This window comes from Vipera ursinii (genome assembly GCF_947247035.1).
Source record: "Vipera ursinii genome assembly, chromosome: 1".
NCBI lineage: Eukaryota > Metazoa > Chordata > Lepidosauria > Squamata > Viperidae > Vipera > Vipera ursinii.
This window is the reverse complement of record NC_139512.1, coordinates 120,369,772-120,397,562: the sequence shown is the minus strand read 5'-3', so window position 1 is coordinate 120,397,562 and position 27,791 is coordinate 120,369,772. Positions and strand designations below refer to the sequence as shown.

Sequence of the window (27,791 nt, the reverse complement as noted above, 5' to 3'; positions counted from 1 at the left end):
CTAACATACTACTGATTTCTCCATTGTGGACTTGTGGGTGAACTGAGGATGTTCAGATCTGTTTTGGTCAATTTACTTATAATAATTAGCAGACTCAATAGGATGAATCTGATTGGTGGACAAAAATATGCCCACTTTTGTACATTTTGGTCCTATTATCTATTACATGTATATAGCAGAATTTGTATTACTGGTATCTGATGTTCAGAAAGTGGATGAGGAAAGAGAAAAAAATAGTAATCCCTGTAACTGAAGACAAGAAATTTTCTGAAGGCATAGCTTTTTTGAAGAAACATCACCTTTATTGCTGATTTGCTTTAGCAACTAATCTTCTTGGACAAAAGAAGCCTTTGACACTCTTTAGAATAAGATTTTCTTTTCAGGAGATATACTGTAGAAAAATAAAAATGGCAGTGCTCATGTACAATGGGGGATGTCTGGGAAGAAAATCAAAATCCATAGTTGGGCAATATGTCTTTGGAGCAACAAGAGTATACATGTCCTCAAATGTTCTAGTATTCTTAGTCCTGTATTACAAGAGCAGGGAATAAGGAAAACAAATCTGGAAATAGCACTCTAAATTATCCCCCAATTATTGCACAAGTCTCAGTTGGGGACATTAGGAAATGACTGGGCTTCAGGTCAAATAGGGAATTTGAAAAACATCAGGGCAAACCCTTATTGACGAAAAACTTTTGTGGGGTCAACCCAGTCAAGAACTGAGCTAAACTAGATTTAGGGACCTTAATAGGCAGCAGAGGATAGCTTATGTACAATGGGATAAGGCAGGCATTTCTGAAAATTAAAATCAAACGGAACCTTAGAACTGAATTATGCCTTGGATTAAATGCATATCCTTCAGGCTAGTCAAGAGAATAAAGGATGACAATCTTGCATGAGGCATTCATTTGAGGTACTGTATGGGACTAAGATAAAGCCACTAGTTTCAAATCTCATGACTGCAGCTGTTAGCTTAATATGGGGTCTTTTCTGCTATTGCCTCAAATGGTGCGAAGATTCTGGAGGACTCAAAAAGTCACACTAGGTTCACTGAAGCCATTGTTCAGTTATGGATTATTTGTAGATTATTCCCCTCTAAGGAAAGGCTTTTGGAAGTCATGCAGGTACTTACTCGCTCGGGAGACTGAAGTAATCATAGTTTATATATTCTTTAGACAACTCTTTGAGAATTGCTACCCTCACCCACTGCATGATCAGTTCTCTCCACAGGAGTAGGGCCAACCCAAATTTGACTTAGCAGTGGTATTGAACTGATTTACTTAAACTCCACACCTCTATAATTTCGTACAGGCTTTTACTAGCCAGAAAGTGCTCTCATCTAAATGCTTTAAGGGCTGTTTAGTCCTGATCCTCATATACTTGAAGAGTACCTCTGTGCAGAGCTCACACCTCTAACAGTAAGATTTAGACTTCTTGGCCTTGCCTCACTGTGGTTTAGGAAATAAGCAGTGCTTAAGCCAATATGGCTTAGAAGGAGTGGATTGAATCTTCAATTGTAGAAAATTGAAAAGGGTCCTTTGGGATTACAAGGTAGACTTCGAATTACAACTGGTCACATAGTGACTAAAGTTACTACAGACTTCCCCAGAGTTACTTACAACCCAGTTTCAAAGTTCTGATGACTGCCCTTCCATGGTCACACAATTGCATTTTGGACACTTGGAAACTGGCCCATATTTATGGACATTTACAGTGTCCTGCAGTCACATGGCCATAATTTATTATGTTTTTGCCAAAAACCAGCATTTAGTTCCAGTTTTTTGGCAAAATATGCCCCATAGTGAACAGTGGGTTTACTTAATGACCATGGTGTTTGCTTAATGACCAGTACAAAAACAAAATTGTACGATCAAGTTAGTCACATGATGACCTGCTTTTACAACCATCACGATTCACAACAGTATTTGGCAGGCTCCATTACAGTCATAAGTAGAGGACACCCTATATCTAGCTCAGTCTCCTGTAACAGCATTCCAGGCAGGCAGCCATTAGTTCTTGCTTAAAAAACCAAGCGCTACTTACTGGAAAATTGAGGTATGATTCTATATAAAAGGAGTAGCAATGTGAAAGATTTATTTCCCTAAATGTTATAGCAATAACAATACAAATTATATTCTGGCCTGGAGGAAAACTGTCCTATATTAAATTGTGTCCCTCCTAATACAACCTTTCTTACCGTGTGCTACAGTTGGACAAAAACAAAACCTTGATTTATACTGCAGGCTTAAAAGGAAAGATGAATTGCTGACAGGAAAACCATCTCTCCCTGTTTCAGAACAGGACAAAATACTGTACATTGAATAGGTGCTTAAAAGCGTCCAGACTTAAGGGCACTGTCTACCAAGCAACAATTACCCTAGGCTGGTCTTGTACCTTGCAAGTGGTTCAGTGCAATGAAATAACAAAGCAAGACATGAGCCTATTTTAAGAACTAAGAAAAAAACCCCGCAGGTTTTTCTAAAGTAGCTAAGCCTAGTCCTTTTCAAAGTGTGGGATCTGTCTTTAAGTTAGAATTAAGTCAGCTCCTGGCCTATCATCCTGCAGCGAAGTTAAAGAACTTTTGGGATTAGGCTTTATCCTGAAGCAGTAGCCATTGAGCCTCTAGCAATCTTTTTCCCCAACTGAAGCAAAAGAGGCCCTGAAGCATGTTGGATTTTCAAATACAACCTCCTTCAGTAAGTGAGGCCAAGAGGAGGCAAGCAATAGATGCAGTGTTCAAGACACACACTCCTCCTCCTTCCCCCTGCCCCCCCCTCCACACACACACTTGTAGCAGACTAGTTTCTGTATATTAGCTTAGGGGCGAAGAAGTGACACCTCCATTGGCAATTCTGAGGTTAGAACTTTTGTCCTCCTCAGGTCTCCTCTCAACTTTCTTGATTCACTGAGAGGAAGGAACCACCAGTCAAGTCTCCAGTGTTGGCTTTTGAGATGCTAGGCCTTCTTCATCGCTGTTAGAGCTCTTCCTGGCCCCCACAAGCCACAGATGCAGTAGCAGTAGATCAAGTAGCAAGTAGTCCTGCACATTGTCAGAGGGAATAGCAGTTGATGCCTGTAGAATGGAATTTATAAAAGTTAATGTCTAATGGGAAATGAGCCAACCCTTTGCTGCTCTTGGCTACTGAACTGCCATGAAGCTTCTGAGAAACAGTGCGAGGAGTATGTCCCACCGGACAGGCCCTACCATGGTTGTTTTTCTGAGAAGTACAGTTCTGAGGGAGAAGGCAGGTCAGGCTATTACAACAGTGTCCTCAAGTACACATACGCCCTTTCCCCAGATTATTTAAAAATAATCTGCTTTGCTGATCAGCTCATTAGGAGGTACTTTATTGAGACTGAAGCCACAGGAGGATAATGACCTTGGATTTTGATGTACTAAATCAATACACTGTAAGAGCAAACAATGATTACAGATTGTACAGAGGCAGAAAGAAGCCCTGAAAAGAAATAGGCAATAACTTTTGTATTAGCAAAGAGGGCTGAAACATTCCTTGAGTCCTGAGAAGTAAGATGGTATTTGGAAGAGGCTTGGATAGGCTCCTCTCTAATTAAGTAGGTAAGAGGGAATAAAGTATAAGCAGGCATGGAAGATTCTGCTATTACAGTCAATCTCAATAAGGTACAGTGCTGGTTTTTCTGCAGAGTTTGGTTCTTGATCTGGTCTGCCCCAAATTGCCAATTCATAGTAAAGCAGAAGCAGATAGGACAGGGGTAGGCAACCTCAGCTCTTTTATGACTCATGGACTTCAACTCCCAGAATTCCTGACTCAGGAATTCTGGGAGTTGAAGTCCATGAGTCATAAAAGAGCCGAGGTTGCCTACCCCTGAGATAGGAGGAACATTGGGAGTTTTAGGTTGCTGGATGATTTGCAGTGGACTGGCAAGAGTTTCTGACTAATAGCTGCAGCAAGAAAATATTTTCTTTCTTCACAACTAAATAGATTTACATTTAAATTAGTTTATACCTAATTTTATTTATTTATATAGAATAAATAAAATACATATTAACAAACAAACAGTTTAAGTAGTTAATTAAGTAATTATTAATTACAGCTTCCAGGAAATTAAGTATAGGGTTTTGTCAGACTGGTCTCTGGGATTTAACTTTCCAGATTCTGGAAGATGGAATTTTGGGTTTAAAAAATGAAGTGGAACTGAGCAAGCTGACTTTGTTCTGCTTTAATGTCATTTTAGTGCTCCAGCAGAATAAACAGTCCTAAAACATCACATAACTGCTGACTTCATTAAACCGTGAATCAAGGAGAAACTCTAAGGCTGATTGAGAAAGACATTTGTTATAGTACTTAACTCTCTTTTGAGCATTGTGCTGGAATATAGAGTGAAAGCTTAAGGAAATTTAAAAATTAAGGATGTCTGTAAAGAAAAGATTATGCTTAAGCAGCATTATCCATGCTTTTCCCTTATACCTGAGAAAGTATGCATATTCCTAGAGAAATTCATGAAACTCTCCCCTCCTTATCTCTAGGTCTAGAAGCCTTGACATTTTGTAAAGTAGAAGGACATATTGGGAATTGCCAGCTGAATTGTTACTAGTAGACAAATTCTATATTCAAATCTATGCCAGCCAGCTGAGTGTACAACTAGAGATGGGCACAAATACAGCTAGCTTTGGGTTTGTGGCAACAGCAAGAAATCAAAGTCAAAGGCTCTGTCAGGCTCGTTCAAAATCAAGCACAATGGAGTAAGGCAAGAAAATGCTTTTGGTTGGGGCAGCTTATATGCACATGGCCAAATTGTCATGATAACCCTTACAGCTAAAATGACGCAGCTTTCCTAAAAGAATTAGGCTTTATTTTTTTTAAACTTTTCCTGTGGGACTACTCCTTCACAGGCAAGAGGTAGACAAGATTGTCCAGAGCTATGCAATACAAGAGGCACCAAGCCTCTTGGTGCTTGTGCACCAAGCATTAATGGGAATTTCAAGGAAGATGGTAGAAGGTTCCATGGCTTCTTTTCCCAACTGTAACTTCCTCTGTTATCAGAATGGGACAATTGACTGAGGCAACATTGCCATGGTCACTTCACCCCAGGCCCCCCATCACATCCGATCTATTGCGGGCATTCATTCTCAGCTGGCCTTCCACCAGCACTCCTCCCCTGCCACTTGCCCCCCATCCTTCCCCCCACTGTGTGGCCATGGTGATTCACCCAGGGACACCTATTCACCCAAGGCTACTGGGAAGGCAGAGGCTCATCCCTCAGTGCGTGAATTGGCCGATGGATAATTGTCCCAGGCCGTGAATCGTCCAGGGATAAGTGTCCCTAGGCAAATAGACTGTGGCCACGCAGTGAGGAGAGGACGGGGGACCAATGGCAGGGAAGGAGTGCTGGCAGAAGGTCAGCTGAGAATGAATGCTCACAATAGGTCAACTGTGATTGGGGACCCTGGGTGAAGTGGGCATACGGCAATTGTCCCAGACCCCTTTGTTACTGAGGATTCATTGTGCACTGCTAGAAATGGATATAATATGCAACTAATTTATTAGTGCTAGGTAAAAATAAAGAAATCTCTCTCTCTCTCTCTCTCTCTCTCTCTCTCTCTCTCTCTCTCTCTCTCTCTCTCTCTCTCTCTCACACACACACACACACACACACACACACACACACACACACTACTTGGGTTCGTTGCCTGGAGCAGAACAATCCAAAACCCTTAATTATCTCTTTTGCTACAAAACCCTGTGTCTATCACTGTGTATTAACGCAATCAGCAAATGAATACAAAATCCACAAGGCTAAAAGAAAAGCAACTGAACTTAAAAGCTTGCATTTAATTTTGGAATCCTTCTGTTATCATAAAGTTAGAAGATGAGATTCTGTCTTTTTGAATCCCACCATGAGATTCTGTCTTTTTGAAACACTGCATTGCTCCTATAACTCTGCTGCACCGGCCTTCCTTCCAAGCCAGGAGTATGGTGGTAGATGGAGTAGACATACAGACCTGGCTTGATCAGATGGACACGAGAAACCCAGCAGCAAGTTAAAAAATGAACAGCAGTAGCAGCAGGAAACAGGCCGGAGAGGCCAAGGCCTGGGGCCTACCTGAGCTGGAGAGAAGTGGAGGAAATGGAGGGTGCAAATGGAAGAAGGATGGAGCGCCGACCAGCTAAGAGTTTAGGGCATCGATACCTGCAGGTGTGAGCACCAAGGCTTGGAGAATGTCAGAGAGGGACACGATCCCCCGTGGAGCGTTCTTCTTATCCACCAGGACCAGGCGATGGACCTAGCCAATGAGTGAGCCAAACAACATCAAGGCAAAAGTAGGAACAGGACGGTAAAGAGGAGTTTTAGATACCAGACAGAAAAGATACCATTCACAGAAGTGAAATTACAGCGTTTAGCACAGTCAGTTTAGGAATAAAGAGCATTCTGTGGGAAAGGTAGGTGGAAAGTATATAGAAATAAATATGGTGGAGCCTCAGGTAGGCCTTATTGTATCACTCTCATCTCCAATGGCCTGGAAAAGAGCAGATGCCCTGGCCAAAAGAAAGCAAGGAGTGCTCTTTCTAAGCCCAGTTGTAAGGTTATCAATTACACCTTTTAAAAACACAATGTTGTCCCTGTGTGAAGGAATTTCTGAAACATCATCCCATGTTTTCTTATGAGGGTCCCAGCTAGAGCAAATACAGGTGGTGGTTGACTTACAACCATTCGTTTAGTGACCGTTCAAAATTGCAACGGCACTGGAAAAAGTGACACATGACTGTTTTCACACTTGCGACCGTTGCAGCATCCCCATGGTCACGTGATCAAAATCCAGACTCTTTGACAACTGGTTCATACTTGTGACAATTGCAGTGTCCCAGGGTCATGTGATTTGCTTTTGTGAGCTTCCGACAAATTTAATTTAATTTAATTTAATAACATTTATATACCGCCCTTCTCCCTGAGGACTCAGGGCGGTTCACAGGGCAGAATAAAATACCAAATACAAACATTAAAAAGAGATTAAACAGTTGCCCTAGTTAAAACAATAGAAGTACAATTCTAAAAACCCCAAGATAAAATTAAGAGACCAAAGATAAAACAACCCCACCAATCCCCATCAGGCTAGGCCAGCTTGTACAAACAAAAAACAAAGTCAACAGGGAAGCCAGATTTACTTAACAACGTTACTAACTTAACTGTAATGATCCACTTAACAACTGGCAAGAAAGGTGGTAAAACGGGGCAGTGTCCCAAGGTCATGTGATCACCTTTTATGATCTGACAAGCGAAGTTAATGGATAAGTCAGATTCACTTAACGGTACTACTAATTGTAGTGATCACTTAACAACTGTGGCGAGAAAAGTCATAAAATAGGGCAAAACTCACTTAACAGCTGTCTTGCTTAATAACAGAAATTTTGGGCTCAATTGTGGTCCTAAGTTAAGGACTACCTGTTATTTCCCATCTAGACAAACCTGGATCCATTTTATTTATAGGTTACTCTCCAATCAAGGATATTTTATTTGTTTTAAATTGGCTAAGTTTTGTTTTATTATTTGTAAAACACAGGTGTTTTGTCACCAATTTTATAAAAAGGTTTTACAGTGGTTTTTATTTCCTTTCTCATAATTTGTTTTCTTTTTCAGCTGCTCAATGTCTATAATAAAGAACTACCACTACTTAAAAGGATGTTCATAGAGGATTGTAAATAATAGTGGTAATAATCAGATGCTTTCACCATATGAGCTTGTATTTGCCATAGCATCTTGCTATATTGTGTATTTGCAACCAATTGTTATTATTAGTCGTTAAATATATTTTCTGCCTATCTTGCCATGGGACTACTCTAGATGGCTTATAATAACAACATCTGTCTATTCCAGGTACTTAAGAAGGATTCAATAGGGAGATAAAATGCCAAATTCAGTCTAAACATCTGACTGACTGCAACCAACCATAACAATAATGCCATAATTTGCATTTTTATGCTTAAATCTTCTTCCGCTGCTAGGAAAGAAAAACAAAAGCTAGAAGTCCAGGTATTACAGAGGTTGCCCACATCGGAATAAGAATGTAAAATAAAGATCCATCTGCAGCACCCAAAACACACCCATACATTCTACTGTTTGTAGTCACAGTCTTTTCCGTATGAAAAAGAGCTGACTAGGTGAACCTAGGTTGCTTCTGTCTGGAACACCTATCAATAAAAGTCAGGGGATAAGTGGCGGAATGGTTGGGTTAAAACCATACATCAGCCATGGCCTAGTAAGCAAAAGGCTTTGGATCTGAAGGACACACATATTGAGGACATTTGGGGAAAGAAGGGACATGAATTTACCCAACCCACTGCCCACTCCTGCCTACGATCCTGGAACCATACCTGCTCTTTGGCAATGCGATCAATGATGTCTTCTAATGTTTCATAGGAATGGCATGTAAGGACTCCTTCTAGGCAGACCGAGCGCTGTTTCAGGGCTTCCCCCACACTAATGTCCAGGTTGTTGTAAGACTTCTGGGCAGCCAAATGCTATGGAGAGCAAGTGGAGAGGAGGAGTTTGAAGGAAAGAGGAAGTAGGGCATTACGGCCACCATGATCTCTCACTGTTAAGCTGAGAGAACACTGAGAGGCACTTTGAATTCTTTGAAGCAAGGCCTTAGCTTAATCACCTCATAGTGACACACTAATTCACTGATATATCACATTGAACTATGGTTTGCTTGACTATAATTTATTACACAAATTATGATTGGCTGGGCCTCTAACATTTTATGTCACGCCTGACAGCTTTCTGACTTCAATGGCTGGGTTCATCCAATATGAAACTAAAACCAATATGTTCTAGTGTGATAAGTAAACCCAGTCATATATAACAGATTTTCTATGGAAACAAAACTACCCTAGTAAAAGGATTCATCTAGATCAGGGGTGTCAAAGTGCCGGCCCACAGGCCGGATGTGTCATGGCGAAACTGTGCCCGCCCCATTGCTGGCAATGGCAAAAAAGTCACGATACGTCGCAACACATCACGTGATGTTGTGAGTTTGATACCCCTGATCTAGATCACTGTAGAATTCCATGAATGAGACAGACAGTAATAAAAGCCTCATCTGGAGGCATTGTCCTTATACTGCTTCTCTAAAATGCATGAGTTAAAGGCTTTTTCCTATCTTAAAGGTGAACAACATGCCTTTCTTATACCATCGGTTAATAATTGTTGTTTCCCCATCACATAAACATACACATTCTGTTTTGTATGTGAACTCTTGTACAGTAGTCCTCCTTGGTGTATTTATCCAAAAACTTTGTTCCCAAATAATTTATCTTTAAAATAACAGTTATTTTAGGATTGGGGATTTTTTGCAAAAAAAAATGGTAAAGACCTGTTTGTTTTTTATTTCCTCCTCCCTTGGGAATGGGGCAAATCTTAAATCTGGGAATGACTTCCTTTAAATACCACACTTCTGTTTATTAGATCATCTGAACCTGAAAGAATAACTGCCCCAGACTTACAATCACATCGAAGCGAGAATAGAGGCCAACTACTGTTCCTGTATAAAAAAACAGAAAGGAACAGCAGGTCAGGAATCTCTCCAGGTGTAATGAATTAAAGATTACAATACATGAAAGTTATCACAGAAAAGGTTAACAGATTTTCCTGCAACAAAGCTGACAATGAACATGCTTTCACAGTTTCGTCCTGAATTTCCAGGCCTGCCTTACAGCTTGAAGCTAAGAATGGAAAATTAACATTACCAATTTAACCAAGTTATCTCTACTGTATACAGGTATTTTATGAATGAATTCCCTTTTTCAGTATTTGCCAAATAGGATCTTAGCAAGTATTAACAGACTTAAGGATTGATTTAGCATAAAACATAAATTGGACGCATATTCACTAAAATATCATTATGCATCTTATTAATCACCATCATCCCAAAATGTTGGAGTTTTTTGCAATTCCATCATGAAATATCTTTATTTACCTGATAATGTCAGCATTTACAGGGGACAACTTTATTTTTCATGGTATTAAAAGAACAAAAGATTGTTCTGAAATACCTCGAATCGCTACTAAGGCTTCAGTCATGTATCTGAGAAGACCTACTGAACTAACTCGACTTATTTTAAGTATGGATCCACAGGGTTATTCATTTTTATTTTATTTGTATCCTGTCTTCTTTTTTTACAAATAATTCAAGGCAGTGAATACATCCAATACATCTTTCTCCTACTGTCTCTATAACAATCACCCTGCAAGATGAGTTAGGCTGAGAGAAAAGGACTGGCCCAAAGTCAGCCAGCCACCTTTCATGACTTGAACTCAAGATCTCCTTCTTTCTAGACTAGTGCTTCAAACCAAACTGGCTCTCATTTATGTTGTGAATTAGCATCAAGTTCTAGCATGCCTCTTTGTAGCAATTTAGTCTGCAACTGGATATCCTGAAGACAGCATCATCACTCATGAGAAGCAGAGAGATAACGAAATGTGATAACACTGGGAAGTAAACATCAAAGGAGAGCAGCCCAAATGTAAATCAGCAACAAATTGGAGAGTGCCAGAAATACAGTATAATACTGTACTGAGGAAGGAAAAAGATGGACCTGGGTCAGAAAAATAGATTGTAACAAGCATGCTGACTTAGCCATGTGCAATAATAAAATATTGGCAAGCTAAGCCTCATAACTATGACAACTCAAATGTAAACCTACTGTCATAATTGTGGAGGCAGCAAAAAGAGGAAACTGTTCAAGCTTCTGAATGGTTGGAGAACTGACCATCATAGTTATCCTAGCTTATGACAGCACAGATCATTTCTCCAACAATATGGCTTCAGGGGCTTGTATGAGCTGAAGATAAACACCTTCCCCAAATAGCTAAGGATCTTAGCCGTGATTAGAGTCACCCACTTGGGAATGACAGGCTTTGTACTTAGCCCCTCTGGAGGGAACCAATTGGGTACAGTCAATTTACATAATTTCATGATGCACCTATAGTTACTTTTCTTGTTTAGGGATAGAAAACTCAAGTTCCAATGATTCTGGGGTACTAGTGGGGGTAACTGCAGAACTGCTAACTGTAATATTTTAATCCAGAATTGTTCCACCCTACTCTGCCTTAGGCAGACCCCACTTGGAATACCATGTCCAGTTTGGAGCACTGGAGCACTCTAAAAGGACATCAACAAACCCCAATAAGTTCAGAGAAGAGCTACCAAGATGGCAACAGGAGTAGAAAGTAAGTCCTATGGGGCCACTTAAAGAAAATGGATATGTTTAGAGAAAATTGAGGGGAGATATGATATCAGTCTTCCAAATATTTAAATGGCTGTCATATAGAGGAGGGAGTAGGTCTTGTAATTGTCGCCCCAGAGGGCAGGAATAGAACCAATGCATTGAAACTATAGTAATGTAAAGTCAGGTTACAATTATTAGGAGAAATTTCTTGCTAATAACCCTAGTAAGTGTGGTCAACTGGTAGAATAGAATGCCTCATGAAGTGAAATATTTCCCATACTAGAGGTTTTTAAACAGAGGCTGGGTAGCCATCCATGTGAAAGGCTTTAACAGATTTGAACTAGATTCTCCTCAGGTACTTTTCAACTTTATGATTCTGTAAAAAGAAAGAGCTGCATTAGCTGCTCTTAAGCATGTGAGAAAGTGGGTCAGGATTGAAACTGACATTGCAAAGAGAACATAAGCAGCCAGAGATTTCCCCCACACCTTTTTCATTAACCACAGGTAGCGCCGAGACTCTGCGATCTACAAAAATCTCCAGAGCTGTATAGACAGGAGCTGAATCTAGGACTATTGCAATGTCACGAAAGGTACCAATGCCCAGCTCGTGGATGGTTTTCTGCAGGAAGCGTGGCTTTGGAAGCATGGCTCCCTACAATGAGAAAAAGAGAGGATTATTGTGGAAGCCAAGCGCCATCCTTTCCTCACGATGGAGGCACATAGATACAAATGGTTAAAGAAGCAGCAGAGGTCTAGTACAAAAGCATTAATATGCAATACAGATTAACATCTCAGGAATTCTGGGAGTTGAAGTCCACGGGTCATAAAAGAGCCATGGTTGCCTACCCCTGACCAAGGGTGTCCAACCTTGGCAACTTTAAGACTGACTGGCCAGGGAATTCTGGGAGTTGAAGTCCACAAGTCTTAAAGTTGCCAGGTTTGGACACTTGCTTTAATCTTTCCCAGAAATCATGAAGAGGAAGGATCCATCTACAATGCCTTGCCTACAACCCACCCTGTCCCTTGCATCTTTCCCTGTTTCAAATTGTGAACATCTTGAGGGCAGGAAGGGATTTGCGTGCCCGTTTCTGAGCTCAGCCCCCCCCCCACCCCCCACCCCCGTTTTCTCTCAACGTTTTAAAAGCACCATGAGCATTGCCAGTGCAGGTTGACAAACAAGCCCTTAAGGAAAGAATTCAATAGAGCCATCACACGGCAACAGCACTCCAGGCTTCCTAGACCTTCCCATCACTCACAAAGAGATGCAGAAATTTGAGGATGCGCTTGTGGGTCAGGATGTGCAGGACATTCCCCGAGATGGGATCAATCACAGGCAGCCGGTGGATCTTATTCTTAATCAAGAAATAAACTGCATCAAAGAGGCTAGAAGAGAGAGAAAGGAGACAGAGGAAAAGGCCTCGTGATGTTCCTGGGGATGGGGACGGGCTTGGAAACTTCCTCATTTCTGGATAGTCTCCTCCAGGGCATTCATGAGTACGGGCAGGCTTGCTTCAGCATGGAGGAGTATGTGAAAGAATACAGCCGAGTTATTCCCTGTTAGGCAAAGAGGCTTGGAGTACAGATAGCCCTTGACTCACAACCATTCGTTTAGCAACTCTTAGAAGTTACAACTGCACTGAAAAAAGTGACATATGACTGGCCCTCGCACTGTTGCAGCATCCCCACGGCCACATGATCAAAATTTGGGTGCTTGACAACCGGCCTATATTTTTCAATGGTCGCATCATCCTGGGGCCAAGTGATCACCATTTGTGACCTTCCCAGCTGGCTTCCAATAAGCAAAGTTAACAGGAGAAGTTGGAGTCACTTAATAACAGCATGATCCACTTATTAACTGTGGCAAAAAAAATTGGATGAAATTCACTCAACTATTGCCTCACTTAGCCATCGAAATTCTGATCCCAACTGTGGTTGTAAGTCAGGGACTTTCAACTAGGCAGAAATAAATGCTTTTTGGTTAAGAGGTGATTGGTAAAGCATCATTTTTTTCTGCCTGTTATCAGCTGATTAAAGCTATAAAGTAACATAGATTCCACTGGGGTACCTCTGGCTCTCTTTATGGGGTTCAGATATCCCACTTTATCAGACGTCTTTCTGATTTCTCTGACAGTCACAAAATGACAGGGGTTTTGTGGTATGTGACGGAGTGAAGCTTTTTGCACTAGGTGGTGGGAATGACGGTTGACAAATCTCTTACAAAAAGGATGTTTTCTAGCTCTTGGGAAATGCTTGACTTACCTGTGGTTTGGAGAAATGTGCACCAAAGGCTTGAAGGAACCCTGCAAATACACGTCTGGAGAGAAAGGGAGACAGTTGGATAGCATATAATTAATGGATGTGTCAATAACTGCAGTTGATAATGTAATAAGAGCAGATTCTATCAACAATACAAGCTGAGTTTGCCAGATTGCCTTAGTTTATGTGCTGTGTAATTTCTTTATCTTTCAAAAAAAGAATTTAGGAGAATAGCAGACCAGCACTAGTAGCCTATATAACCTCTGGAGAATAACAAAAACTAAACTGTAAGGCCAGCATAGAAAAAGTGAAAGAAGTGTATAGATATAGCATGAAAGAACTAATAGCAATAGCAGTTAGACTTGTATAATACTTCACAGTGCTTTACTAGCCTCTCTAAGCAGTTAACTGAGTCAGCCTATTGCCCCCCAAAATCTGGGTCTTCATTTTACTGACCTCAGAAGGATGGAAGGCTGAGTTAACCTTGAGCCAATGAGAATAGAATGAATAATCATTATAATTATCAGCATACAGCCAAATAATATTTATCATTAGCAACCATTTGCTTAGTAAAAAAAATATTGGACAATTAGCTCTCAGTTTAAAGAATGGTTTTAATCTAACATTAATGCATGTAAATTGACATAAATGTATCATTCACATATGCTGTTAATGTTAAAAATGTTAAACTGCATTTATAATATCCAATTTCTCTTAGGGGTACGCTGCTTACCTCTCCAAGTTTCAATTTTGTGTCCTTCAATCTCGTATATCTGAACCTGGAACAAAGTAATAGTAGCGAATAGGACAGATACCATTGCTGATTGTGTGAGTTTACAATCACTAATATTTGCTATGACTGAATTAGGAAGAAATACTGGCTTCAGTAACCATCCATTATTCTTCAGAGATCCAGTCTGGAACAATGGAAATAACCCAATCCAGTTCCTATCACTCCAAAGATAATTCATTCCAAACTCAGGGCTTCCAGAGTAAGCTTGGGGAAAAAAGAAAAAGACTCAGAGCTGACCTACCTTCAGTTTAGTGTGGGAAAAACAAAGATAGATGTTTCACCAGAATTTAGATGACCTTTCTAGAAAAGGCTGATCTTCATAAATGGAAAATGTATGTCAAATTTCATCATGCAGAGTTCTGAGGTGCATACTTTTTTTAAAAATGTGATTATTATTTTTTTTTAAAGTGACTGTTGTTTTGGGATAGACTGTGAAGAAATTTTCAGCAAGAGGAACCTCTGTAATGGGAAGTAGCGTTTCTAAGCTTTTAGACTGATCTTACAATTCTGCAGGACAAGAAACTGGATGATCGTGAGGAGGAGCAAATTATATCCCTAAGCACCCCTCGTTTCCAAGGTTTTTTTTCCCAGCTCCAAAAATGCTGAGATTGGTGTGAACAATATTTGAGTGCCAAATATTTGATGACTGTCTCATAATATGCATTTGCTTTCTGTTGCTTCAAATGAACTGACCGACAGATTTCAAATTTTAAGATACATATTTCAGAATATTTAAAGCATACATATGAAAGAGAACTCCTCAAAAATATCAGTTACTTGGAACACACTGTTTGAGAGCAAGATGGACCCTCATTGTTTTAAACCAGCCATTCAGTATTGGCTTCTTGCTTATGGAAGTGGGATGGATTGGATAACCTTCAAAGCCCCTTCCTGTTCCTTTGAATGAGAACCCAACAGCGTGACTTCACATGGTTTTTGGAAATGGCTCTATGGCTAGCTGATATGAAAAGACAAGTTGACTCTGAATAAATATGTTGAGTAGACATGTATTATATAATTACAAATTTCCCCCCAAAATTCCATTTCTAAAGCATTTAGGAACACTTCAGATTTTTCTAAAACATTTACCGGTATTTTTACACACACTAATATTTCACTAACAGTTGTATTTACCATGTCAATGAATACTTATTCTAAAAACTGCTCATAGGCCAGTGAAAAACAATTTGTGATGTGTCCATTTTCAAACTTTTTTGTTCACCTACCCATTTTTCCAGCTGAAAGGCTCAACTCTTAGAATCCCAAATCTGGAACAGCTCATGCCTGCAACTTAATTTTAGGTGGTTCTCCCAATTTGTTTCCTCTCTTCTTCTCTCCAGTCCCCTGAAAGAAACTGTCTAAAGCCACTTTCCTCCAGATTTGAGAAGATGAAAACTCACCAGAGGGGATCGATAATAGCGATGTAAGATATTAATAAAATCAGTGATGGTCAGCATCCCTGCAGGAGAGGAGGTAAAAGAAGGAATGAATGATGGAGCCCCATTTCCATCTGTCCTGTTTGCCATCGTTCACTCCCTAGAGACTAAAATGGACAATGTGAAATTTGAGCGGGCCCCAAACAAGGAGTATATATCGGAGGTGGTGACTCTTTGAGAGCTGTATGCAACGAAATTTCATTTTGATGTATGCCGATTGGTGTACATTCAAAGTGACAATAAAGTTATCATCATCATCATCATCAATATTATACACACCCAGAGGTTGCAGGAAATGGGCTGCAGGCTACAAGCTACAGAAATTAACATAACTTACATTACATGTGGCTTCTTATAGTCAATAATGCCCCCTTTTCTTGCTGATTTCCACATCTCTACACTCCTATTGATTTACCCCTTCCTGCTGTCATTAGTGTGGAGTGGTATCCATTCTTCCATAGCCCAGGAGTAGGCAACCTTGGCTCTTTTATGACTCATGGACTTCAACTCCCAGAATTCCTGAGTCAGCTATGGGAGTTGAAGTCCATGAGTCATAAAAGAGCCGAGGTTGCCTACCCCTGCCATAGCCACTCGCCATCAAAGCAGTAGGTAGGGGAAGAGTTTGAATGATCTAACTAGAGATGTGTTAGAGCTCAGGGTCACAAGTTGCACATGGTCCCCTGGGACCCATGATTGAAATTTGGGAACAAAACACAAATTTGGCAACTTATTCTTTCTTATTTCTACCGAAATAAAATAAGCATATCCAGTTTTCTCTAGACTTGACAGACCTATTTTGCCGAGCAAGCATCTTGCTTCCTTTCCACCCCATAGTTTTGTAAATACTACATTTGCAATCTTTTAAGAGCGTGTGTGTGTGTGTGTATTTAAAATGTTGCTTGCTCCTACCTTAACTGAAACAGGCACCAATGCATGAGGCAACAGAATGGACCAAAATGTTAAAATTGATATTTCAAAGGCTTAAAAGTGCAGTTCAAGGTATTGGCGATCACCTTTAAAGCCCTTCGTGGCATGGGTCCAGGTTACTTGAGGGACCGTCTCACCCTACTGGGATTGGCCCGTACCACTCGTTCCGGCAGAGGAGGCATGCTGCGGGTACTCTCAGCCCGATTATTCTGGCTGGCAGGGTCCAGGAGGAGGGCCTTCTCTGCTGTTGCTCCTGCCCTCTGAAACATCTCGCCCCTCTCCAATGTGAGGTTGGCCCCAACCCTCCTATCTTTTTGTAAGGGGCCTAAAGACGGGGAGGAACAGCACAATGGAGGTAGCTGATTGAGTAATAACAGATCCCACCTCCCTTCCACTCTGCCCCCGTCCTCCCCAATGTGTCCTTGGTTTTAATGTCTGATTTTAACTTTTTATGTTTTAGCCTCCCAGAATTACCCTATGGTATGATGGGTTGCCAATACATTTTTATAAATAAATAATAAAATAAATAATAAAACAGTAAAGTTTTATAAATAAAATTATCCACAAGGTTGCAGCAAGGTGAAATTATGATGCGATTTATAGCCCTCTCCAAGGAAAGTGCTACAGTGAAAGTAAGCATCTAAAACAGCCTGCTCCAGTTCCAGGAAAAATGTGTCCAAATATGTCCAGAGCCAGTTCATATACCATAATCAGTTTCCTTCTAGGGAAGACAGAATTATTCTTTTTACAAATATGACTGCGAATGGTAGGTTCCTATGCATTTGATTTCACGCTGGATTTACTGATGGGATTACCAGGGAGGCTGCATGTTGTCTTAGATGAGGTCAATGCTGCCAATGCTACCTCTAAAAGAAAAAAAACGTTTGTACAGGGAAGGCGTGTAATTTCTCTGGCAGCCGTAGCACAAATAATCACAGTGATAAAGAGCCCAGCGGCCAGATGGGTGCAAGTGGTTCTACAGTAGGCCAACTATTGCTCAACAGATCACTGACCTCTGAAGGTTCCTTCTCCATAAACCATGGATTAGGTGGATGAGTGATCTGATGCCAGCTTAAGAAGGAAAACACTATGTTCACGCCTGGCTATTTTACCAACTTTAATCTGTCTCTACAGCAAATTGCCATGAAGTGAAGGTCCATTGTGAGGACATGTCCTTGGCAAGCATTTCACGCTGTTGCAAGCAGGACTTGTGGATGAGCCTTAAAAATTTCTTCACGCACCAAATTCTTCCTCCTTGACTCTCCTCCTTAATACAGCCCGAAATGGGTGGCAGTCCCAATTCCCCTCTCCATCTTTGCCATGCCCAACTGCTGCTGCACTCAGTCGCATCACTTACCCACAAAGCACTGCTGCTTGCTGTCCCAAAGAGGAGCGGCTCGCACCCCATTAGCCACCAGGGCCAAGAACGCCTTTTTAATCTGGGACAAGAGACAGAAATCAAATTGACTGGGGCTGTATTCTGTGCCCCACGCCATACTCTGCCTCCCTAGGGCAGGGGTGTCAAACTCGCCACGTTACGTGATGTGTCGCAACGCGGTGGGTGCGGTTTCGGCATGACGCATCCAGCCCGCGGGCTGGCAGTTTGACACCCCTGCCCGCGGAAATAACTGATTGAACCTTGCACAATGGAGAAGGAAAGATCTACTCCAGTGATTATTCTGCATTTCTCTCCTTTGATAGAATAAAAGAAGATGTAGTTAGGGAAAGAGGGATCATCTCACTAAAACTGGTGAAGTGGTCACCTCTAACACAACATTCTGGTCAATTCAGGGAATTTTCACGCAGAACAACCAGGAACAGCTATATTCTTGTGAACCAGCTATGCTCTTATTTTACAGCTTTTGCTCACATTAAATTAATCATGTTGATAGGCAAGATGAATACTGTAAATATGCTCAAGTTGCTTCTTTGTAGAATAATTTCCAGTGAGCCTGAGATTGTACCAAAGATGGGAGGCTATATTTTGTCTCTTTATAGCAATGTTCTCATGTGCAATCTTTCCCTTCCCAATGTGAATGAGGAACAAGTTTTGCAGCAGCATTAAAAAAAAAGATGTAACCAAGATGACAGCAAGGCCACCACTTCTTCATCCTAGCCACCTAAACACTACTGTAATTTATCTTCGTGGATGTCCTCGTAACTATTCAGAAGCTGGTTGTGATTCTGCGTCAGCCTGTGGTTCCGGCAGCTGGGTCTGATTATTCTGAAGAGGAAGAGGAGGAAGGGTTTGGAGAGCCTTTGGTGTCAGAGGGAGGTTCTGATGCACTGCAGGACTCTCAGCCTGGCCCCTCCTGTCTTGTTCCTCATCAGTCTCAGCCGTGTGAGCACGAGGTACTGGAAGAAGACGATCCACAGCTGGCTCTGTTCAGGGACCCTAGGAGCAGGAGGCAATCTAGCAGAGCAGAACAGAGGAAGGCAATGAGGCAACTCGGGAGAAGGCAATGAGAAGCCATGCCTTGGGACTACAGCTAAAAGGGGAAGGTGTGGGAGGTGCTGGTTGCTGAAGGCAACCATTTGAAGATCTTCTGCTAGAGTCCTGGTCTGTTAATTCCTTTTTAACTCTTGTCTGAACTTTTTGCTTAACTCTTGTTTGAAGTTTTTGTTTAACTCTTGTTTGAACTTTTGATTTGTTTGTCAATAAATTTGGTTGGGTTTTTTCCAGCCTGTTGACTAATAAAAGGGGTTGTCCCTGACATTCAAACAGGACTGGAACAGAACAAAGCTATAGATGGTTCAAAATGCAGTTACTTGTCTGGTAAAGGGTCATGCTTCATGTACCCATGGAACACCACTATTGCAAGAGCTGCATTGGCTGTTGGGAAGCTTCTGGGTTCAATTCAAGGTGCTGCTTATAATATGCAGGCCCTCTGAATATCTAAGAGGGCAGTTGCTTTTGAATAGAATACAGCCTTTTGGAAAATTCTGGAGGGTTAAGCAGATCAAGCTTCCGTTTCAAGGGTGTCAACAAGAGAAACCCATAAACATCCCTTCTTTCTTATGGCTCCCCTCCTAGGAAAAACCTATGTGCAGAGACAAAGATGACTCCATCCTTGATGATATTTCAGAAGGTGGTCAAGACCTAGCTCTTCCATAAGGCCTTTGGGAATAGAATGGAAGTATGAATATACAGCAACTATTCCCAAAGTTGAAATGAGGATGAGCCTTTACACTATATGGCATATTTTTAAACCTAATTTATATTACAGCACTGTTAGACATTCAAAGAGTCTTTGGACTGAAGTAGCATATAAACTCAAGTAAGTAAATAAGATACCAAGATACCAAGCTCCCAGCAGACTCAGACATAAATATAACACATAGCAATACTCCCTCACTCCCTCCTTTACTACATGGTTACTACACGGTTCACAAAACATCTGTATTCTTCTTACCTGCAGAGTGGTCTCAAACACTACCAGTTTGGAGCTGGTGGGAATAGCATCATAACAGCGATGACTCCGCATGAATTGCATATAGATCTCAGCATCTGGGCCCAGGAAGTCAATATCAGGACCAAACCCAAGAATTTCACAGTCGAGGGAAATGACATCATCATCTTCCTGTTTGCCCTGTTTGAGCTTTGTGTCCTCTGATGTTACTCCTGTGCTGGGACCCAAGACTATGCCTTTGTTAAACTGACCTGTAACTTCTGAAATCCGTGTGATTGCTATGGTACTCCAATCCTGAATCCTACCCTGGGGCATCATGCCATTGCCGGCTCCACCATTGCTGTGAGCTCTGTCCACCTCTTTCGTCTCTGACTGGGTTGACTTGAAATCCAATTCAACAGCAATGGCATCTGCAGCTGTCACTTTGCCAATGTGCGTTGCAGTCTCAGCATCAGTTGGCTCAGGATCCCGCCTCTCAGTTCTGCCATCTGCTACTACATTTGTCAAAATCAAATTCACTTCTTTGTCACTGGCAGTCAAATCCTTGGCTTCCTGTACAACAACATTGGCTTTCAAAGCAGATTCCTCAATGTCCAGAGATGAGGTGGGGCCTAGTGTGCAAGCATTGTAAATCTAAAGATTGAAAGATCTTTGACAAATGAAAATAAGTCACACTGTCCTTTTGAACCAAGCCAAATGTCCCTCCACCTCATTAAGTCCACAGCTATGATGTTTACTCATATAAAGCTCCAAGCATGCATATGCCGGGCTGAATTCTGCAAAGAAGCAAGCCTAAACTTGCAGCAATTATAATCATACTGACCATCCCTCATTTATATATTCCACCTGACCATACTCACATTACAGAATAAATACTCACTTCATTTACTATTACGGTTTGTCGCACGGTCAGACAGATGTTCAGAATGGATTTGGCATTTTTATCTGCCTAACGAGTCCTTCCCAAAGACCTGGGATAGGCAGAGGTGGATGTCTGATAGTGTTGCAGATATTGTTGCAGCATATAAGATGTTTACTCGAAAGCTGTCTTTTGCAATTGACTGATAATTGTCAATGCTGATGGTGTTCAAATGGTGCTCCAATTATTTTGGGATTGCAGCCAAGGTGCCTATTACTATTGCTTTGCTTTATTTTGTCACAGTCATTCTATTTCTACTTGCAGGTCTTTGTATTTTGTTTCTTCTCCAATTCCTTGCCCTCTGTTCTGCTGTCTCCAGGTAATGCCACAATTATTATTATTTTTACAAATAACAGAAAACCATAGATGAACTGACATCAATTTAAGGTTATGTGTAGACATTCTCTTTATTATAATAGGACAGGTATGGAATATATTAAGAAAAAATATTTTTTACCAAAGGGAAGAAAGTTTATCTAATTGCTTCAAAAAATTGGCAGTGAAAGAGCTGTATACTAATGGATACGTATCTATGACACTTGAACAACGTTATTAAGTAGTCCTTGGCTTACAACCATTTGTTCAGTGATTATTTGAAGTTACGATGGCATTGAACAATGATACTTATGATCAGTACTTTTTTTGTAAAAGAAAAAGGTGCTGGAACTCACACGTCATACAACCCACCTTGCCTACCCTACAAGGTTCCATCCAAAAAAGGTGCCAGAACTCCGTTCTGAGCGTTCTATGACAAAAAAAGCCCTGCTTATGATGAGTCCTCATTGTTCTCGCCATCACAGCATCCCCACAGATACATGATTGTAATCCAAGTGTTCAGCACCCAGATCATGATTATGATATTGCAACAAGTTGGGTTATGTGATCACAATTTTCAATGTTCCCTCCTAGCTTCCCACAAGCAAAGTCAATGCAGAAGCAGCAGAAAATTGAAAGTCACACTTAACAACCTATACAGTCCTCATTTTATGATGGCAACAGAGATTGCTGGAATTGTCATCACTAAGCAATGTAGTCACATGATGTTGGACTTTATGACATCACTTAGTGGCAGCAATTTCAGTCCCAATTGCTCTCCTAAACAGAGGACTAGATGTATATTCTCCATTGAATACCCCCATTAAGATAGGGCACCATTATTCCTCTTTGACAGAAGGAAAACAAAAGCTGCAAAATATTTGGATTTGGCAATGTTACCCAAGAAACCTAAACTTTTAACATACCAAGAATTTAAACCTGAACTTGAATTTTGAATCCAGTTAAGGTAAAAATATCAGTTGATTTGTTTGGGAATGGAATGCGATAAGTAGCAACAAACTCAAATTCTCTATATGAAAACTACAAGATTATTTCAGATAGAAAGTTAGTATCTGGATATTGTGGAGAACAAGAGAGCAGTATTAAACTAAAAAGAAAACATCCTTGCTACAGGGGGTTGTCACACAGTTTTAAACAGTGGGTACTCTAAATAATATGATTAGCAGTTTTAGAAAAAACTAAACAAAAGCAGGCAGTTAGTATCGTTAATATTCCCTGGCACAAAGGCATTCAATTAGCATCAGCTAAACTGAAAGTGGATAAATACAGAACCTCACTCACCTGTTTCTTCCTGATGCTGGAGGCCATTGTTCAGTGATGGTATCAGAGGGGCAAAGGGTGAAAGGACAGAGTTAAACATGGTTTTGTTACATCTGTGCTCAGTGAAGCTTTTAGGATCTGAATGCTACATCGCTGAACCATACACTGTAAATCTTCATGACGAGAGGAAATCCTGTTTTTTTCACCCAGGTCTATGAAACCAATCCAAGTTGGTTTGGTAGTAATAGGATTTTTTTTTTAATCAAAAGAAAAGTGACAGCCCTCGTTTATTTTGCAAATAACCCTTTTGAGTATTTCCTTGCATGGGTCTATTTCCTCCATCACACCACTTCTTGGAAATATTGAACAGAGGAGAAGACAGCTTATATCTTGGACAGGTTCATAATAAATCCCCAAGGAGGACATAAGGCCACCCAGACCAAGTTAAAAAAGGGAAAGGGAAAGGTTCCCCCGCACATGCGTGCTAGTCGTTTCCAACTCTAGGGGCCGGTGCTCATCTCCGTTTCAAAGCCGAAGAGCCAGCGCTTGTCCGAGGACGTCTCCATGGTCATGTGGCCGGCATGACTAGACGCCAAAGGCACACGGAACACAAGAAAGTGATATTCCATTGATCTATCTATCTATCTATCTATCATCTATCTATCTACTGTATCTCTATATCTCTATATCTCTATATCTATCTATATCTATATCTATATATCTACATATCTCTATCTCTATGTCTCTATATCTATCTATATCTATATCTACAGTATCTCTCTCTCTCTCTCTCTCTCTCTCTCTCAATCTATCTATCTATATAAAGAGACCGGGAACTTTAGGCTCATGGGGCCTTGAGAAAAGTTCCTTCCCCAAACGTCTGACCCCAAGTCTCCCTCCAGAAGTGGGCATCATTTTGGGAGTGGCTGGGCAGACTTATAATATATTAAAAGGGATAATTCTGGATATATTTATCTCTTTATTTATAAAAATAATAAAGGTGAGATACAAATAAATAAAAATTAAGGCAAATGTCATGAGGGAGGGTGATTTCATATTATAAAACCATCATTCCCACACACTTGGGTAAGACATTATTTTTCTGAGATAAAGCATGTTTGATGCTACACTATTGCATTGGCTTTGTTTAGAAATGCTTTACTTTTAGTACTGTTAAAGGGTACACAATATTATATTAGATGAGGCTGAAATATAAAATTCATGAGTTAAGAAGCATCTGGAATATAAAATTCTTTGACGTACCAAGAACTTCTACTCACTATCACTAACCTTGAGTCAGCAGAAAACAGTACCTACATGAAATTTGCTCTCCCCCTTACTAATATCTATTTTGCCATTATTCCTTGGACTTCCCTCCAAGGTACTGAGTGATAGTACCTAATAGATTTTACACCTTGATACCCTTCTTGTATAGAATTAGAAGGAAACTTCTCCTTTATTTGGTTTATATTGTACAGGAGTTCAAGGTGGTGTACCCTCTTTTCCTTACAACAATCCTGGGAGGTTGGAACAAGTGTGGAAATGCCCCATTGTTAGGCATGTTGATTGGTTGGTTGGATGTATATGGCTTCCCATCTTCAACTGTCACAACAATAAAACAACCCCCTAACTCTCTGCTCTGCCTGTCCCATCCCAGGCTTTACTGCTTAGATATTACATTCCATTAGAGTCAGTTCTTTACCAGCACCAGAAAAGGAGGTTGGAGTAGAAAGAAAAGTAAGAGGAAGATCCATCTAGAAATTTTTTTAAAAACAAATCAGGCAGGGTTAGAAGAGAAGGAGGAGGAGGAGGAGGAGAATACATCTCCAGAAATAAATACAGAAAGCAGGAAGGCTGTGGGGTGGGGGTAGAAAAGAAAGGGGAAATTTATGTGCACCCAATGAGAAGTTTGACGCACAGACCAGCAGTCAATATATCAAGCTACAAGGTGTTTCAGTAGCAGCAAAGCCGGCGAGGCCCATTTGAGCAGCAGGGTGGGCTTCATTCAGAGGGGAAGTTCGCGTGGTGCAGTTGCTCCCTGTTGTACACAAATCTTGTTTCAGAGCTGAACCTTGACGAGAGATTTGGGGGGGGGGGCTCAGCTTGTAACCTGTCAAGTCCTATGGCTATTAAGCCTATTTTGGCCTCGCTCTCCGAGCAGCAGAAAGCGGCTGTGGACGGCAATGTTGGAGGCAGGAAGTGCCCCGGGCCGGCAGACAGACAGACAGACAGACAGAGGCCATTTGGAGTGATCGCTCCGAATCCTTTCTCTGGGCGGGACGGGACCGATCCCGGAGCCGGCGACTTGCTGTTTTTGTGGGACTGTCAAGCCACCGCCCGCCAGCGCCTTACCTGCTTCAAGGCCTGGGCCGCTGTCGCTTGCTCCATGCCGGCAGCTTCTATTTAGAGCAGCTGGCCCAGGCGGCTTTAGTATCACGTCCGCTGCGGGCGGGGAGGGCGAGAGAGAGGAGTGACAGCGGCAGTGGTGCCAGGAATCGTCTTCAGCTACAAGCCGTCCTGCCCCGAGTTGTAGGCACCGCAAAGGCCGAGTCTTTTTTTTTAAAGCAAAAACAAAGGTTTTCTGCATTTATAGCTATTAGGGAGACATTCTGCAGGAAATACTCCAGGCACTCCCGGCTGCCGCTGAGGAAGTAGCTTTCGCACCAGTTTGCTTGTTTTTCTTTTTATACTCGCTCATTAGTACGTATTGCATCATCTGATGATTTTATCAAACCTTTAGATAAGCTACATCAGTTGAGTATGTCCTGTTCTGGGCTCCTATTGAATTGTAGGCACTTTGTTCGTGCTATCGTTGGCCACCCTGTGCAAGAGAACGGGGAGGATTTCAGGAAAAGATCTAATTCTGGTGAACTTGAACTCAATTCAAAAATGTGTCTTTCTGAATAAACTTTGATTTCAAAGCCTTTATTGTCATAGGTTGAACACAAGTCTTGGCGTGGCTGTAAGGATAACTGAAAGGCTATTTTATATGGAAAACTGTACCAGCATTGTATATGGAATATGTGTGAATCTGAACATTTCTGATAATGCACCAAGATTTGTGTTAAACAGATTTGCCCATTCTGTTCTGGCTCAGGACAAATTGGATACATGTGTTCTAATTGGAATATTACCTGGGAAAGTGTAACCTATATTTATCTACCATCTCATGCAAAACCTTTCTTTGCCCCCCAAAGTCTGCACATTTAAAGAATGGAGGGGTTTTTTCTGCATCTCTTTGCAGAATCTGCTCATTTTACTGAACCTTGTAGGAACTGAAGGACACCCTGCAATTTGTTTCTCCTCAAGTTTCCTCCCTCCTCCAAAAAAACCCAAAGGCCCAGTTGTATTATAGTGCCTTAGGAACTAAACCAGTACAGTTCAGAGGGACGCTTCCTTGTATATGTGGGTTAGGAGGAAGGCAAAATAAATACAGATAATCACATTTTGAAAAGATTTTTCAGAGAGTTGCATCAGCCTACCTGTGGAAGATATAATATAGGGACTCTGAAGGGCAAATAGAGGAGTATCCATTTTATTTTGCCTTCATCCCAAAAGCCTGTTTATGCCATAAAATGACTGACAGCAAGGATCAGGCACTTGCATTAAGTTTCTCACCATTTTCTTTCACAATGAATATTCAACTTCTATTATTCTTTTACACTCTTACATATTCACTTTAAAAGAGCAAAACAAATGCTAGTTAACTGGATCTAAATAAGATATTTTCATTAGAACTAGCCATACTAACCAGACTGAAGCTAGTTCACAATTGTCTTCAAAGAACTGCAATTTGTTTTTTACCCGTTTGTGACATATAATAAATGGGGAAAGAATTGCAAAATGCATAACATTCTTTGGAGAAAAGGTCAATCCAGAAACCAAATGTCAGATTTTCACATACTGAAACCACCCCAGAAAAATAAAGCTAGTTATGGACGTTTCTCTATGTTACAATAAACAGTTCAGATTTTGGATGACGAGGAATATAAAGCCTTATAGTAAATCAGATCGTTGTGCCATATACCCTACATTTTCTTACATATTTTTTTGCACCTATCATTATTCCCACATTGCATGGTCAACAACTTTGTAACCTGGCAGTTCTGGGAACTCTACTCCCAACGACTAAAGAACAAAGGCTGAATAAGAAAAGGGAACCTCTGGATATTGCTGAAGATTCCCAGTATCTTTCAACACTATGATCTCCAGAGCTTCTAAAAGCTGCAGTTGAACAATTATGTCCACTGTTGATTGGGAACTTCTCAAAATATGAGCACCTCAGAACTACTGGAACTTCAGGGTTGAATTTGGGATTTTGGGGGTGCAAACTGTGCTTTCTAGCACTGAGCTGAAGGGACAAATTTATCTAGAAATGCACTGCTTGTTTCCAAGATCTCAGCCATGTCAACCTATGTAAGAGTTGTAATCACGTAATCCAAACAGTCCAAACTCTTATTTAGAGATAATAATAATAGAGAATATTATCTAAGCTGTTAAAACCAAGAAACAAGATAGTTGTACAGGCCAGACAGAATGGGGGATGAACACTTGTTTGTTATTAGTTACTTAAGTTATGAGGAAGGGTGGTAGTGGTTGGAAGACCTTAAGATAGCTCAGAGAGCAGTCAGTCTGGGGAACTCTTTAGGTCACCCAAAGAGGCTTCTCCCCTTTCACACTTCTACCAAGTTAGCTCTTTTAGGTCATCTGATACAATCAAATAAGTCAGACTAGTTCACAAGTGATCATTGCTGTGGAATTTGAGAGGGTCACTTATATACCAACAGGCTTCGTCTCAATCCTGCCAAGACTGAGTGGCTGTGCATACCGGCATCTCGGGTTAACCAGACTATTCCATCATTAACAATGGGGGGGGGTGAGGTGTTACCTCCCGTTGATAGGGCTCGCAACTTGGGTGTCCTCCTGGATTCGCGGCTCAGTTTTGAAGACCATATAGGAGCCGTGACCAGGGGAGCTTTTGCCCAGGTTCGCCTGGTGCACCAGTTGCGACCCTACCTGGACCGAGATGCCCTACACACAGTCACTCATGCGCTCGTGACCTCCCGTTTAGACTACTGCAACGCTCTCTACATGGGGCTGCCCTTGAGGACCACCCGGAGGCTTCAGCTGGTGCAAAATGCAGCCGCGCGAGTTGTGATGGGGGTTTCCTGTTACTCCCATGTAACACCTCTACTCCGCGAGCTGCATTGGCTTCCGGTTGCCCTCCGGGTGAGATTCAAGGTGCTG

General features: G+C 41.2%; 2 protein-coding genes across 7 annotated transcripts in view; one reads left to right on the top strand and one right to left on the bottom strand.

The window, feature by feature from the left end:
* The window catches only part of LOC310642443 (rac GTPase-activating protein 1-like), a gene marked incomplete at its 5' end in the record, with an annotated part of 47,353 nt that extends 31,684 nt beyond the window's left edge, over positions 1 to 15,669 (top strand). The window contains one exon of the mRNA XM_083366166.1: positions 15,597 to 15,669. The remainder of the gene's footprint in view (positions 1 to 15,596) is intronic.
* PRKAG3 (protein kinase AMP-activated non-catalytic subunit gamma 3) lies at positions 313 to 25,038 on the bottom strand. 6 transcript variants are annotated; one of them, XM_083348151.1, is made up of 14 exons: positions 24,897 to 25,038; positions 22,566 to 22,581; positions 20,033 to 20,640; positions 17,977 to 18,058; positions 17,435 to 17,485; positions 15,657 to 15,715; positions 14,197 to 14,242; positions 13,467 to 13,521; positions 12,464 to 12,590; positions 11,694 to 11,859; positions 9,483 to 9,520; positions 8,352 to 8,498; positions 6,085 to 6,265; positions 313 to 3,073 (listed from the first exon to the last, which is right to left on the bottom strand). In XM_083348151.1, the coding sequence occupies exons 1-13, from the start codon at positions 24,930 to 24,932 to the stop codon at positions 6,149 to 6,151; spliced, it is 1,548 nt and encodes a 515-aa protein (XP_083204277.1). In that variant the 5' UTR covers positions 24,933 to 25,038; the 3' UTR covers positions 313 to 3,073; positions 6,085 to 6,148. The 6 variants fall into 6 exon arrangements, with proteins under 6 accessions (XP_083204277.1, XP_083204278.1, XP_083204276.1 ...); XM_083348152.1 differs by having other exon boundaries at positions 6,172 to 6,265; XM_083348150.1 differs by lacking the exon at positions 6,085 to 6,265.
* Between the last annotated feature and the right edge of the window lie 2,753 nt (positions 25,039 to 27,791).

Coding starts and splice junctions, on each gene's coding strand:
- PRKAG3 (XM_083348150.1), bottom strand. CDS start 24,932: ATGGAGCAAGCGACAGCGGCCCAGGCCTTGAAGCAG. Junction 14,243..15,656: donor GCTATTATCGATCCCCTCTG/GTGAGTTTTCAT, acceptor ACTTTGTTCCAG/GTTCAGATATACGAGATTGA. Junction 3,074..8,351: donor ATCGCATTGCCAAAGAGCAG/GTATGGTTCCAG, acceptor TCCATTCTACAG/GCATCAACTGCTATTCCCTC.